The sequence below is a fragment of the Rhipicephalus microplus genome, unplaced genomic scaffold, assembly GCF_043290135.1.
Source record: "Rhipicephalus microplus isolate Deutch F79 unplaced genomic scaffold, USDA_Rmic scaffold_739, whole genome shotgun sequence".
Taxonomy (NCBI): Eukaryota; Metazoa; Arthropoda; class Arachnida; order Ixodida; family Ixodidae; genus Rhipicephalus; species Rhipicephalus microplus.
The window spans coordinates 1-15,445 of NW_027465295.1; the positions used below are offsets into that span (position 1 = coordinate 1).

Here is a 15,445-nt window from a genome sequence, read left to right on the forward strand (position 1 = left end):
GTACGTCTGTAAGATATCAGTACACTCTGTGAGATTTTGGGCAGGAATCTGGGCCGCGAGCGTTTTGTACGGGTTTAATGCTGCACCGGGGGTCATACCTGTGCCCGCCAGAACAGACCTCGCCGGAGTCGATTGCTTCGAAAAATCTTCTCTAGGAAGGGTTTCGTTTGATTTTAAAAACCGTGCACAGTTTCAAGGTCTGATAGGCCACGTTCAAGCATATTACATTGTGACTCTTCGAACGAGTGTCAATATATACCTAAATCAGAAACTAACGTTTCGATTGAACCTTCGCACGTTCTGATAACATCTAAACATACATACACACATACGTGAATAACCCCCTCCCCCCACACACGCTCGCACATGCACGCACGCAGGCACACACACACGCAAGCACGCGCCACATGTAGAATATTCGGCTCATCCAGCGAACTTCACGTTTATGCGAGTGTACACTATATTGATGCCTATTTTCTTATGCCCTAACTGCTAAAGGCACTCTGAAGTGTTGTCTAGTCAGAAGGTGCAACACAGGCAAACGTGGCCAATCACAACCTTAGAAAGGCTTACTAAATACCCATGATGCAAAAAGGTGATGGTCATAAGCCTAAAGCAGCATAATGAGAAATGTAGCGTGGGGACTTAGTGATCATGAGTTTTATTGTTCAGCAGCGTGGCAAACAGCGCAAGAATAAGGAACATAAGGCTGAAAAAATATGCGATGAATTAAAAATATTTATATTGATTCGCTTCATCTGTTCGTCCCTTTACATTGGTATATGACTGGAAGCTGCATGGGGCACACCGAGCGATTTCTGCAACTAGCGACATAACGCGCAACAAGAAATGCACAGAATAAAGGAACATGGGTGGACGTGGACATGTTATTATGCAATATTAAGAACAATATACATATTGACCATAATGTTTTAGAAGAAATGAAATAAACTCTGTACAAGCAATATTTCACGCGAACAACAGACCCATGACACAGCGGAATACTGGTGGTTATCTTTTTCAATTGACACGAAGATTATCCTGCGCATTACATGTCATATTATATGCCACGTATATTACCCATGCAAAATTTACGAGAATCGTTACATGCAAACTTGGCTTGTTGCATTGCCGTTCAGACCATTTGTATCCACCAACCACGTCTGCAAGAAAAAGGTGCCACCGAAAAGCAAGAATTGGGAGAAAGCGGAATCTCTCTGGCAAGGTGTAAAAATGATTTTCAGCAATATATCTCAATCAGTTGAACTTGCGCTCTTACAGCTGGACAAAAAGTAGTGCATAATCATTCTACCCAAACCGTCTTGTTCACTACCCGCCATGATGGTCCAGTGGTTATGGTCATAGAGTTTCCTAATATACACTAGAGGGAACTCTAGCGCTAGTGTCTATGGGAGCTGCAACGCATGACGCTTCAGCGAGCATGGGAATGATTGGCAGTACACATATTTGTCTAATCTTCGTACTTCTAGACTGCTTTTGGATCCGTGTGTGTTCGTGCGGCTTGGATCTGTTTTTTTACGAAACAAAAGTTCGCAAACGTGTGCCCCGCCGCGGTGGTCTATAGTGGCTAAGGCTCTCGGCTGCTGACCCACATGTCGCGGGATCAAATCCCGGCTGCGGCGGCTGCATTTCCGATGGGCGCGGAAATGTTGTAGGCCCGTGTGCTCAGATTTGGGTGCACGTCAAAGAACCCCAGGTGGCCGAAATTTCCGGAGCCCTCCACTACGGCGTCTCTCATAATCATATGGTGGTTTTGGGACGTTAAACTGCACATATCAATCAATCAAGTCAGCAAATGTTCAGCGGTTGCGCTTCACCACCTTATTGTTTTATACTTACCTTTCCAAATCCGGTCACGAAGTTCAAAAAGGTTGAATCTTTCTTTCAAAACAAAACCGAAACAAAGCCGCAAGTACGATTCGCCGCCCGCAAGTACGAAGACTAGGCAAATGTGTGTACTACCCATCATTCCCATGATCGCTGAACGATCGCAGCGCCAAAGTCCCCTCTAGTTCATTTTAGGAAACTCTATGGTTATGGTGCTTCATCGCTGACCCGCTGGTAGCGAAATGGGATCCCTGTCGTATTTTCGATCTAGACGAAAATGCGCGAGGCCCGTGTTCTTTGATATAGGTGCACGGTAAAGCACTAAAGGGGTAAAATTTCCGGAACGCCTCACTACGGCGTCTCTCATAATCATATCGTGGTTCTCATAATCGTCTCTCATGATCACCTTGTCGCCCACATAAGGTCACAGTGTCTATGATGGAGATCACTATTGTTTTTTTGTTTCATTCATTTTCTGCTTGCGCTGATTACTCCACCTTTTCAGCGATTGACTCAGCTTTTGCTGCTCCTAGAAAATTTGCCGTGTAAAGAGCAGCGGTCTTGAGGTAGACACGCTATAGGGTCTTCTGAAATTGTCGAGTGCCTTCTTTCGACGTGTGAACGGAGAGGGGACCATGCTTGCACCAAGAACTTTGTGAGTTCCTTTGCTTCATCTTTCTTTTCCAAAAAGCGCACCTTTCTTGCTCCCTCATCATACTTGGAATACACAAGCGGCCGAGAAAAAATTTCTTACCAGTCAGGTTGGAACTTCAGCTTGCCCTTACTAACTCAGGGAAAGCTTTACGTAGTGAGCGCTTGGTTTACATGTCGGCATTAGCAAACGACGTCTAGTCTCGTCGTGCTGCAATTCCTGGTGTCTTGGCCTTCAAACACGTAAGGATCAATGTTGCCAGGAATCGCGGGTTCGGTAGATGCATCATGCTCCGATCGGTTTTTGGGAGTTTTCTTTGCACACGAGTCGTATTCAGGAAGTGCAGAACTACAGTTGGGGAACCGTTTCCTCGGCTGCTGTAGCTTTTTCGCCAGTTGTGTATGCATTGGGAGCACCGTCGCCTTTCGAGAAATAATCATCAAGCTTTACCTTACGGCGTTTCGTCGCGGCTAGATTTTACTCTAGTGCGGCTATCGAGTCTCATAGAGGGGCGCTGATTGACACATAACACGAACTACCCAGTAATATGTGTTGATTGATTTGTGGAGTTTAACGTCCCAAAACAAGCACATGTTTATGAGAGACGCTGTTGTGAAGGGAAGCGGAAATTTCGACCACCTGGGGTTCTTTAACGTGCACTCAAATCTGAGCACACGGGCCTACAACATTTCCGCCTCCATCAGTAATATGTGTAGGCAACGTATTACAATGGGGTGACTTCACAATGCTATAGGAAGCAACGCGCTCAGCAATGTTCGGGCAGTGAATGCGAGGAACGAGAACTTTACCGACGATACATGTCGGTTGGTGATATTCCGCCTTAAACACTAGCTCTCGTTTTTTTTTTTTTTTTTTTTTCCCTGGCGGAAAGACTCACCGGTATATACATTTCCTCCGCTTCCCTTCGGGTGCCGGTAAGGTCGCGCGCGCTCCAGTATCCTATAGTCTGCATGCGAAAGCTCTCGCGTTTGTGATTTCGTCCTTACGGAAGGCTGTTGGGTTCTGTTGCGTTGTGGTGCCATACCAAAAACGTGAATGAGCGCGAAGGTGTTGATGCGAGCAGTGAAGTTCCAGCGCCTCGCCTCAAAAGACCTGAAACAGACAACCGACAGGCACGGGTGGTGCACATTACAGCGTAAGTAAACTTGTGTTGCATGCGCTGACAGTTCTCGTTGGAGCTCACACATTTTGAAGAATCGATTAAGGTGCACTATGCTCTGAAGAAGACCAGAGTTTTTTTCTTCGTCGTCAGTGAACCGATCACTCGAGATTTTGCGTGGTACAAGGCTGCTCCTGTTCACGACGGCGGAAGGGCTGCAAACATTAGTGCACGAACTAGTTAAAGCAGTGTATACGTGGCATATCCATGCTGCGCAGTGAAATATTCTGTATGGTTCTGAATCTCTTAACGTAAAGGGAAATGACGGCTGAACGCTTGAAAACAACGGAATGCACCTTGCTGCAACACCATCGTTTCAGGGAGCAGAGCGACGAAAGCTAAAAAAAAAAAACTAGAACATTACGCGTTTTTGCGCATATTTAAGTTTTCTAGCACATAAATGAAGCGAACAACTTATTTCTATGTGAGTAGGTATTGTCTGGTCCCAGGTGCATTTTGATTGAGTGTAGTGAACATTTCTCAACAATGATTACCTTGCCCAAGCAGATTGCACGATAAAACCTCAGCGGTTGGTGTACTTCATTGATATCAAAAGTCACAGTGCAACTCTCTTGACAACTGTGATTGCGAGAAAGTCTGCCTGAAAAATAACGTGTGCGAAATCGTGTTGCCAACGTGTAGCAGAATTTACAACAACAACAAAAAATACTTACAGGCATGCAGTCATGCTCATTTCACGTTGTTAGCGGGGCCGTCCTTGACTTGTGAAACGCACTTCACCTCAACGAGGACTATACGCCAACTACGCTTAACATAGATTAACAATTAACGATGTCTTCTTCAATCGGGTGGGTCATCACAGTGATGCGTTTTCGAAGACTAGTCCATCTAATCGTGCGACGAGAGGCCGTTGCTCCAAACGGTCACTGTACCTGTCGTTCACTGTATTTTATTGCGATTATTTTACTATTCTTACTCTCTTCACAAGCACGCGCATGGGGAGGGGGTTCTCTCATGACTTTGATATACATGTGCACAATATTCTCAAAATACCGCCGAAAATGAAGTCACAGAGAAAAGCTTATGCCTGTACCCCCTCCCCCCAGTCTGTGGTCAATGGGAACCCCCCCCCCCCCCCTCCGAAAAAAATTCTGGAGACGCCCCTGCTCAGCTGATCTTTTCTTTTTCTTTCTCGCCTCGAACATTTTCGAAGATTTCCGATACTTTCTTGCGCTTTGAATGAGAGAGAGAAACAACTTTGTTTATCCCATCTTGAAAGGTGGTGCGACAAGGTGGTCCTTTCCTCCGGTGGTCCTTTCGTTAGGAGCAAATGAACAGAGCTTTAGCCACAACAATGTTTGGGAAGCAGTATGCGACTTCCTAGGGAGACCAAACGAATAGAATATTGCACTTAGGCATAAATTCACTTCATTTTCAAACATATTCACTTGGTGCGTTTATTTTTTCTTTCCTTTATTTATTCGATTTTAATCCATGTTTTACCAATGTGTTCTTAAACATTCATATCTAAACTTATTCAGCTGGTAAAAAAAGTTTATTTCTAAAATGAGGTACCGCACATACATGGCCGATCCCCAGTGATGGGTTGCGCCAGGGCTTTGAGCACCAACCAATCGACCAACCACGCATGCGGGTATATATACCACACGCAACATGAAACGGGGCAGAGGACAACAGTGACGTGGACTTTTTGTTTGTTTATTAAATATTTGTATGCGTCCAGAAAAGCTGCGAAGAAGCACTTAGCCACTTGACAATTACGCAAATTCCCTTGTGAGGAGCGCCAGCGAAGGTATACACTCACGAATATATCGCCTTTCTCGTCAGTGCAAAATGCCTCATAAATCTCACGTGCTCGTTGATCACGTATCGCCGAAGTATCTCCCATTGATCAAATTTAGTATGACAGCCGCATACGGTGCTATCACTGCTTTGAAGACATTTTTCGCCTAGAAAAATTTAAAATTAGCGCGCAGCAAAGACTTAACTTCCTCTTTTTGTACGTAAAACAACTTTGAGATTAGCACACTGTAAATAAATATTTTTGTAATTTTACAATAAAATTTTTTTCTGCAGAGCATCAACGTAGGTAATTTGTAGCTCCGCAGCAATTCACCTTGCTGCGAATCTTGTACTGCCCGACAGGTCCATACACGTCCGCGATATAAATGTGGCGGGAATAGGCTGCAGGAGCGACAGTCAACAACACATGTAAAGTTACTGCAGAAGCTTGCAGAGCTTGTGTAGGCATGGATTTTGCTGAACGTAGCACATGCTGCGTCTCCAACCTATGGTCTGCTGCTGAACCAAGTTTCGCTCCGCTGCGTATCGCTTTACCTGCTGCTGCTGTTCAGGTAAGCTTGCACGATCGAGTGGCAGGGGGATTGTCGTTTGCTTTCTTCGACACATTAGCGTCGAGTTTTCTTAGCGAAAGTATTCAAATGTGAAGCACCTCATTTCGGAGGTCAAGGCTTCTATGGGACTGTGTTTTAGCTCACGAATTCCGAATGCCCCTTTTTGTTCAAGTACCGTTGTGCCCAGTTCATCGCCGTGCTGCTGTGCGTACCCGAATCGTATCAAATGGTATATTTTGTCGAAATTTGGCAGTTCACCGTCCACGTATCGGCAAGGATCGTTTTTAATGGTTTCGAGTGCTAAATTTGAGCAGTGTAGAATTGTTTGACGGGCGGCCCATCTCACTTTGTTACTACGTGAGCGTACCTTGGTTGATTGCATTTGATGTCTGTGAGAGGGAATATATAACTACGGAAAAAGCATAACTACGGAAAGAGTTGTTTTGCGAGGATCGCCCGCCGTGATCGACAGCACTGTCTGCGATTTCACTACGTGTTATAAACACTTTCCTGGATTAAACAGCAGCGGCGAGCCGGCGTTTTGTGTTAACCCCTCCTTCGCAAGCTCCGTGTCGAATCGCCCTGTACGAGCCCTTAAAGAGACCTTGCAATACTTTTCAGCGTGGTCAGAAAACGCTGCGGATTGATTGTCGAGGTTCCCGGGAACTTCATTCGACTTAAACTTTAATATTTCAGCCCTGCAATTTACAATAAATTCTCAAAGTCAGCTTGAAATTGTTCGCTTTTACTCCACAAATGGTGTCGTCTGCACAATTGAGCACGCCATAAACCCAAAGGCCGCCGTCATTGATTTGAGCATGGGGAGCAATGTTATACCGTTGGCGCCGCGGGATGTCTTTACGTGCCCGAGCTTGCGATCACACAGAAATCGAGCCGTGCATTCAAAGTAATAAAGAGAAAGCGCTCAAGGTCGTGACCATAGGTCGGCGAACTCGTTCATTAGTCGATTCACTTGGACTTACTCAGACTTGGATCCAGCCGGAGTCTGGCCGTGAAGCATTTTGGTCAGCTGGAGTCCAAGCGAATCTGGTTGAAGAAACTTTTTGCAAGTGTGAGTCTCAGCGAGTCCGGCCCAGGAAAATATCGGGTAAAGTTCGAATGAGCTCAAAGCGCAAGATAAGTGAGTTCCACAGTTTATGCTGACCTATGGTCATGACACGGGCTTATGAAGGGATGTGTCTTTTTGCCCTCTTGTCACCCCTTGCGGGCGTAGCTTTCAGTGCACTCCAGGGTACGAAAAGAGGGAGGAAGTGGTTGAAGCAGTTGACAAATCCGTGTAATTATGCTTATACCTCTCAGGTTTTCTAAATATTTGTGGAAGTTGTCTTGCAAGGTAATAAACTCATTTAATGAAGGAATTTCACGATTACTTGGAACCATGCTGCATCTCGTTTTTAAGCTAAAACTTGCCAGTTTTTCAATCATTTCGAAGTTCATCCCTCCTGCACTGCTCGGTGCCTGCCAGAGAACAGGCGCGCACTGGCAGGAGCCCTAGCGGCTGGAGGGCACAGCAAACCCAGTGGCACCTTTTGCATCCTCTAACCTAACCTTGTCCATCGTATGGCCCCCTTCTACAACACTCTCTTCTCTCGCGAAGTGATGTGCTTGCCGAAGGTTAGCCGGTCTCTCTCTGGAGTCTCACCGGCGACGGGCTTCTGCACTATGAGACTCTCAGCCGGGTGCCACGGCTGGCCCATACAAGCGCTGCGTCTGTGCTTCCAGCCAGCGCTACCCTTGGCGCTGTGCTATCACTTGCAGTGTCGCCTTCTGGGCCAACCAACATCCCGTTCAATGCAGCGTTCAAATTTCTTATAGGGCAGCGAACTCGTTATTCGAAGGTCGCAGGTTAGGACCCTGCTAGTGGCAAGTTATCCTTCCGTCCACTTTTCTTTCTTCACATGTACATTACAATTACGTTTAATAACATCCCTTATACTTATCTTGGCATCATTATTACTTCTAATTAATATTGTCACTTATTCTGTGTGAAGCCTGAAAAACCGCTGTTGAGAAGGGTTTCTAGGCGGGCTAGTTCGTACAGATATATTGTGAAACGGTCTGTCTGTGTTTCGCTTGTTCGCGTTGTCAAGTTTTCATAATGAAACCTTTGGAACCTAGCACTCGAAAGAAGAAATTCAGTCCAAAGAACACATGAAGTTGATGTAGGAAGGAAAGTGAAGATTGAGGTTCATTCATGAATGTTTGCATAGCAGTTCATCCTATGAATGCTATAATTGGTTCTTCTATTCATTGGCAGATTTATCATACTTGTTCGATCATGCAAATATTTGGGATACAAATGTAATGTTTTTCTTATTGGAAGTATATTCTGTTCAAAATTGCAATTCTGGATTCACCAGAGTATACGGCCATGACCAAATTTGCAGTTCATGCAGTGAATATTATGGTATTTGAATAATCAAAGAAATAGCAGCCTACCAGTATAGAGCAATCTTAGTTGCAAAATAATGCATTGCTAATAGACACATGTCAAGCTATGTATTTCATGTTTGCAGCATACTACTTCAGGGTGACTAGATATGCTTTATTTTTCACAATCGCTGATATACTCTTTTTTATTTACTGAGGAGTATTCACTGTGTGCGCATTACCTTTGTTTTCCATCTCGGTGCGAGGCCCTGTATGCCCACCACATGAGCTGTTTAGCGGAACAGGAGCAGTTTATCTTTCCCCAAGCTTCATTCCGCTGCTCTTTCCTGCAGTGCATGCTGTACTTTTGTTATGTGCAAACGAGCACTATAACATAACTACTAGGAATGTTACCTAAACTATGCTTGGAGTAAGAAACGGCTGTGTGCATCGCATTCCATCAGGGAGGGGGGGTCTTTCTCACTCTGAGATAATGCTCTGAGGTAGTTTGCGAGAGATTACTGGTCAGCTGCCAGCTCTTAATAAGATTTGTCGTGCGTGGCGCCAACAGGTAAATGGAAAATGTATTCCGCTCGCCGTAATGGCTACTGGCAGTGCTGCTGGCCACTTCCACGTCTAAGTGCACATATATACCCGATAAAGTGGACGGAGGGATGACCGTCGCCATTTCTCAGCGGTAGAGCATCGGATGCTTTATTCGGAAGTTGCAAGTTCATTCACTGTCGGTGGCAAGTTATCTTTCTGTCCACTTTTCCTTCTTCACATTTACCCAACACTTACTAGTAATAACGTCCCTTATATTTTTCTTGCCATCATTGTCTCTTTGTTCTCATTAATATTTGCATATAAGTCAAACTTATTGCACGCAAGTCACATACATCGACGAGATTCTTCAAATCGCCAATGTGTGAAAGCCACGACATTTAAGGCAACCCTGCATCTCGCATTCTTCGGATTACGGAATTGAGCATGGCATGACAGAAACTTCAATAAGGACTCTACAGTGCATCAGGTTGTTTGTGAAAGTTGTGTGCACTGGGCTATGTGGTACAAGACAGTGGCTAAGTTCCAAGTAGCGCTGACAGAGTGAAAAACATAAAAAGGGGGAAAAAACAACTAAAAACAGAAATTTCTATGGGCGTACACATTTGCACACTTGCCTGTTGAGACGACGCAAGCATCGTCGTGTCACTTTGTTCTAGAACGCCCATAGCTCATAGCCTATCCTCGCTAGAAAGCTGGCAAATAGGTAAAATAATGTCACTACCTTTAATTTTATTCTGGTGATTTAGTGGCAGCATTGTCAGCTTGAGAAACGCACATTGGGCAACATTCGTTGCTTCGCACGGTGGTGGTGCGATCGCAGTATCATGCATGAGAAAGGAAAAGTTGCACAAGAATTGCTACACACCAAGTCAAACATGACATTGCAGCTGTCGTCTTTTGCTGGCTTGGTGTGCCACGTTTCTCGCGCAAACCTTCCTTCCCGAAGGAATGCACCAACTACGTTGCAACCATGCGCTACTAGGTATCTTGTATCTTAACATACACGATACATTCTGCTATGTATGAAAATGCAGGTACTGATACATGTCTTGAGACATGTATCGCGATGTAAAGTCAAGAAACAGAAAGATTATCTACGATACATGTATCTTCGATACTGTTCAGCACTGTGTTCAACTATTATGACCCTGAGAAGCATGTGCTAGCTTGTAACGCAATTATTTGAAAATTTCGATGGCACTGGTGATGAGGCACCACTTGTATTGGAGGGCTAGTTGGAAAAGCATTCGTCCTTTCGTCTTCTGTGCTGGGGTCTTGTCCACTATGTAGTTCTCAAAACCTTTTGTTGTGAGGTAAAAAAAAAAAATCTTTAGCCCGCACCATAAAAATGTAGCAGGCAAGCCAATTGGAAAAGAGAAATTAACAGGGCAGAGGCAAGTGAAATTTGGAGAAGGAAGGATGTTCAGGAGAAGCAGACTCCACCCGCAGTCCAACCAGAAATAATAAAAAGCTCTTGTTTTGGTTTGAAAAGTCTTGCTGCTAACATGTTCGGCTGAGTTTAATCTTCATTGATGAATTCTTGCGATGCGCAGCTTAAGGGGCTCTCTTGGAATCTTGGTTTTTTAGTTTGTTGCAAGAGTAGAAGTTGACTGCCGAGTTAAACTTCCCTTCCGAAGTGAGTGCTCTGTAAAATTACGACTTTAGTTGCTGCCCCCCCCCACCCCACTACCGCTTAGTGTGAAGTTGGGTTGCATACCAGTTTCATTACTTTTTCCTAGTAGCAGATGCAGAGTAGGTACATAGAGTTGGAGTCATTCTTGGATTTTCGTTTCATTTTTATTATATAACGATATTTTGTGGATACAAAGTGCGACAGAATGTCGAGTTGCTTACAGTAATAATGGTTGACTTGTAAGTATTCATTAAAACATTTCCTAACCTTCAGATATGTAATTGCATGATTATGATTCTGAGGAAGAAAATGTTTTAATTGTGACACACAATAGTTCTTAGATTTCACTCGTGAAGAATAAAATTCTATCTAGTTTTCACTTATACTCAATTTTAAGAATTTCTACTTCAACTTCTTTTTCTCTTTTTTTTCTTTACTTGTCTTTTTTTTCTCTCCCGATTCTTTTTTTTTTCTTTCTTTCTGTTCTCGCTCCATTGTTTTTTTTTTTTCTTTCAAAAGCACAATTCCCTCATTTTTTGCTGCTGTATCTTTTTCGTTTAAATTTTTTCTTTTATATCTACTTTTTAAAATTTTTTTGCTCTCTTACATTTTTCTTCATGCATTGTTTTTCATGCATAAATTTATTTATTTTACGTTCATTTGAGCAGTTTCAGTTTGACAGTTCCTGAGCGCAGACAATCATTTCATGATAATTTCTTTTTCCTTGTAGAATGTGTTAGGAGTCTTGAGGAGCATTCGTTTCGGACTCCTATTATAGATTAATCCAGTATATTTCTCATTCATCTTTCTCCTCCCCTCTCTTTCTTTTTATGAACCAAGATTTAATCACGAGAGGAGTTTGCGTTTGTAATCCTCGTATTTGTAATTTGCTTTTAATACCTTATAGTCCCGTAAAGGTATTAGAGATTGTATCTCTAGTTTGACCTGTTACCCGTTGTAGTTCTCAAAATGGCTCTCATTTGCCCACCGTTGGGTCTGGGGGGGGGGGGGGGGGGGTCTTGTAGAGCCTATATGCCACCATCTTTTGTACGTGGTTTGCTCGCCTCCTTATGCACTGATTGAACAGTGTCTGAAGGGGCTTCTGGTAGCCCACTTTGAATCTCTAGGAGGTCAATATTCCTCCTTGGTTTTGGATATTTGCATGAATATGCAGTATCCCGAGGTCGCCCTGTGCGGTTGCACTGAATACAACAGTTGGTGGGGCGTTTTATGCGCCCATCTTCAACCAAGCAGTTCTCAGTTCCTCATAGTTAAGGAGGATGTTGCGGCAGGTGTCTTTGCTAGAAATGGTGTTCCACTTCAGTTGCACTATATTTGCGTTGTTTATTCGGAGAGGCTTAAAGGACCTCCTTGTTGATCTAGAAATCTGGCTTTCTCTGGGAAATTGTAGGGCAGCTTTGTATATTTTCAGTTTTTTAATTATAATAATATTCCCACACAATAATTTGCACAATTTTTATCTTGTTTTTGTTTTCCCCATTAGGATGAGTAGATACGAATTGAGGTTACTGTTTACTACTTGTTTTTCTCTACTCGCTCTGCCCGCTTTTCCTTCTTTTTGATTTTTGTATATTATTATCATTACTATTATTACTTTATTCGATCCAAATGCTCCGATTCGCTTTTTTGACTATCTCCTCTATGGTTTTCTTTTGTTCTTAGTTTTTATTCTGGTTTATGCTTGTCTGGGCTCCATGTGTAATTTTTCTCTTTTGATTTTAGTAATTGAATATGAGATGAGATAGCGACGAAAACTCAAGACATTGTAATGAGTCGCTTCACTAATTCCGCAATACTGCCCGAGTACCTGCTAGGCATTTATTTTTCTCGGCCAGCACTGAAGCTGTGGCCTCCTTTGATCGCTGTGTTAAAGGCACTCGTTTTTTCTCTCACCGCGGCCTGTGGACTCTCTCGCTTGTAGTGTTATTCAGCTGGCAGCCCACGCAGTCTCCTTGTCTTTACTTTTGCAGCGTCTGTTTGTCAATCGTTTTAAGCCAAAGTTTCACACTTGCTTTGACGGTTGTTTTCACTCTACTACTTCTACAGTGGTATTGCAGTTAACTTGTCACAGGCCTCTTCCTAGCATAGCAGGAGTCCTTGTGCAACTAAAGATTATACACTTAGTAGGGTGCAGACTAAGCTTTCCTTCTTATCTGAAAAAGGTTTGTTGTGCTGCGCAATGGTGTTCTTGTTTATGTGACCAATGATAAGACATTTCAATGTCGTGCGCGTAATTTTCGTGTCGTCGACGCTTCATTGTGCCCTTCTGCAGGAGGCCCACGCGTCACTCCCACCGAGGAAGTCTGCATTGATGCGAGTTCTTCGGGCACCGCAAAGGCTGCCTAAGGCAACGTGGTGGTTCCGCCACAAGCAGCGTGACACGCAGCTACTGAGGCTGGAGACACTCGATAATGGCCGCGACCTGGAGTATTATTTTAAGCAGAGAAATCATTTGCAGCAGACTTGGGGAACCGACTGAAAATAACACTTGACCCTCTGGAGAACCTGGTGGCCTTGAAAAATGCCAAGTTTGGGAGCCATTTCTACACCAACCAGGCCGAGAACGGGTGGCATATGCTGAAGCATGCATACTTGACGGTATGAAGTCGCAACAGCCGTTCAGGGAATCGCTTCGAGGACATAGATATGATGGTATGTTTAAACTTGTGGTGTAATTAACTCTCACTTTCTTAATGTTTTTGAAAATTATTTGGTCAACTATGTAGTCATTGCCAAATAGGTTTCAGTAAATTGCAAATGTACAGTTCTTGTAGCTGTCAGCTTACATAGCTGTCACTGTCAGCCATTTTAGAAAGAAAGAAGAGGACCGAATATGCAGGTGTGACCTGTTTTACGAAGTATGTGGGAATGGAAATCTTAAGGACATGTATTTTGAAAAAAAAAAAAAAAGCATTTTTTTTTTCGTCTACATTCTGACATGGTTTGCATTCTGATTGCGATGAGTTTTGGCATTTCATTAGTGACTGGCCACTAGACCAGCCTGTGGTGTGGCGCTTCCCTGCATACACATAATATCGTGTAATGAATATACCCTACATGTCATTCATACTTTTTCAGTATTTTACGTCGTGTATGTAAGGTTGCCAACCTCTTTGCCGAGTGTTCACAAACTAAGCTCACAAGGCCCGCTATGCAGGATTCATTAAGGAGCCCTCGCATACCTTCAGTGGATCAATGCAGGCCTCCAGGGAGGCATGTCAGATATCCTCTCCTATGCATAAGCTCTTTAGTAATGGTCAAGCAACCCTTTTTCTCTTTAATTACACAGTTTACCCTCTCCTCACTATTTCTGGCAATCCACAACGTTTGTCTAATGGTTAACTGCTGAATAGAAGGTCTGTGGTGAAATACTGGTCACAGCAGTTGCATTTCGATAGTATCGAAATGCTGGAGGGGCCATGTCGATCTAGTGCTTCAAATTGGGTGCGTGTTAAAAATATGAGATCAAAGCGCCTGGAGCCCTCCGTGACATTGTTTTTCAAAATCCTTTTGTGGTCTTCGTATGTAAAACGCCAGCTATTAGTATTTTACTGCCATTCCTGTTTCTCACTGTCATCCACTTTTCTTCATTTCAGCCTGAATGGTAGACATTTTTCTCCTTTCTCAATGCCCCGTGGACCCTCACATACGAATTCTAGAGCACCTGGAGACTTAAGAAGTCTAGTAGACTCTGTTGAGGTCTACGGATCCGGTCATGAAGACCCTGGCTGCGGACCAGGCTGCCAACATTACAGACCGACCTGAACAGAAATGCATAAGTGCAGTGGGGCTCAGGAGAGGCCTGAAATCCTGCTTGCTGCGATCATCTCAGTCATGATAATAAATCTTTCTCCTTGTCCTGCCATACTACATCCATAATGTTTCAATTGTTACGTGCCTGGGTCTGATAATGGTCTCGTCTTGAGCTTGTTGTGACAGTACCCGCTGATGCATGTAGTCTCCAAAATTACTGTTACACACGCTAGTTCTGATTTGTGCACTTCATATGGTGGATGCTTTGGTAGACGTTACTTGGCGTTTGGCTAATTGGAAGTGCTTCAGTATGCACAATCTTAGATGCTATACATCAGTCCAGCTGACCCAGGTCAAAGCAGCTGTGGTCCAAGCACTCTTGTAGCTCAGGTAAACTTCAGCAGGAGGGATAAACAACCCCGATAGAGTGTGTTCATTCAGAGAAATTGCATTAGAGGAAGTGAAATGTACAAAGGTAAGCGTTGAAACACTGCTCTTGCGTGTCCTTCCATGGAGGTTGTTTGGATAAGATTGATGAACACAGACGAACGGTTCGGCCTTCACTACACATCCTGCAGCAGCAACCCATAGAATCTAGCTGTGGTTTATTATACATGGTACACCTTTTTTTTTTTTTTTTTTTTTACACAACGAGAGGCTCGATTTTCTTCAGAGGAGATTACGTTATTATAGGTGCTCAAGAAGTTGTACGTCTGCTCTTGCGACCTGCCTACGTGCACCCTGAAGGGGGGGGGGGGGGGGGGCGCCGCAAAGCCGGCGCATTTACATAATAGGGAGGGCGTTGCGATTAAAGCTTCGACTCCGCCGCTCCCGGAGGGGCACCCTTGTGCATGCCTAAAACCATCTCTCGCATGCAGACGATGACCTCGTCCAGGGATCCCAATGCGAGCAGCGGCTTGCCGGGCCTTATCAACAATGGCTAAAAACGTTAGATCGGCAAGTCCGCTTACCCCGACCTTATATGTGTTTTACAGTGCGGTTAAAAACGTCGCTTCGACTTTGGTTTGCCTGTTGGAAGCGAAACCAAAAGTGAGTGTTTCCAC

The 15,445-nt window shown here is 44.0% G+C and overlaps 1 protein-coding gene across 1 annotated transcript; it reads left to right on the forward strand.

Annotated features, from left to right (window-relative positions):
* Positions 1-5,825: 5,825 nt before the first annotated feature.
* On the forward strand, positions 5,826-14,500 carry LOC142795575 (uncharacterized). Its single transcript, XM_075886082.1, has 3 exons — positions 5,826-6,016; positions 12,901-13,280; positions 14,225-14,500. Exons 1-2 carry the CDS (start codon positions 5,912-5,914, stop codon positions 13,105-13,107), a joined length of 312 nt encoding a protein of 103 aa, XP_075742197.1. The 5' UTR covers positions 5,826-5,911; the 3' UTR covers positions 13,108-13,280; positions 14,225-14,500.
* The last annotated feature ends 945 nt before the right edge of the window (positions 14,501-15,445 follow it).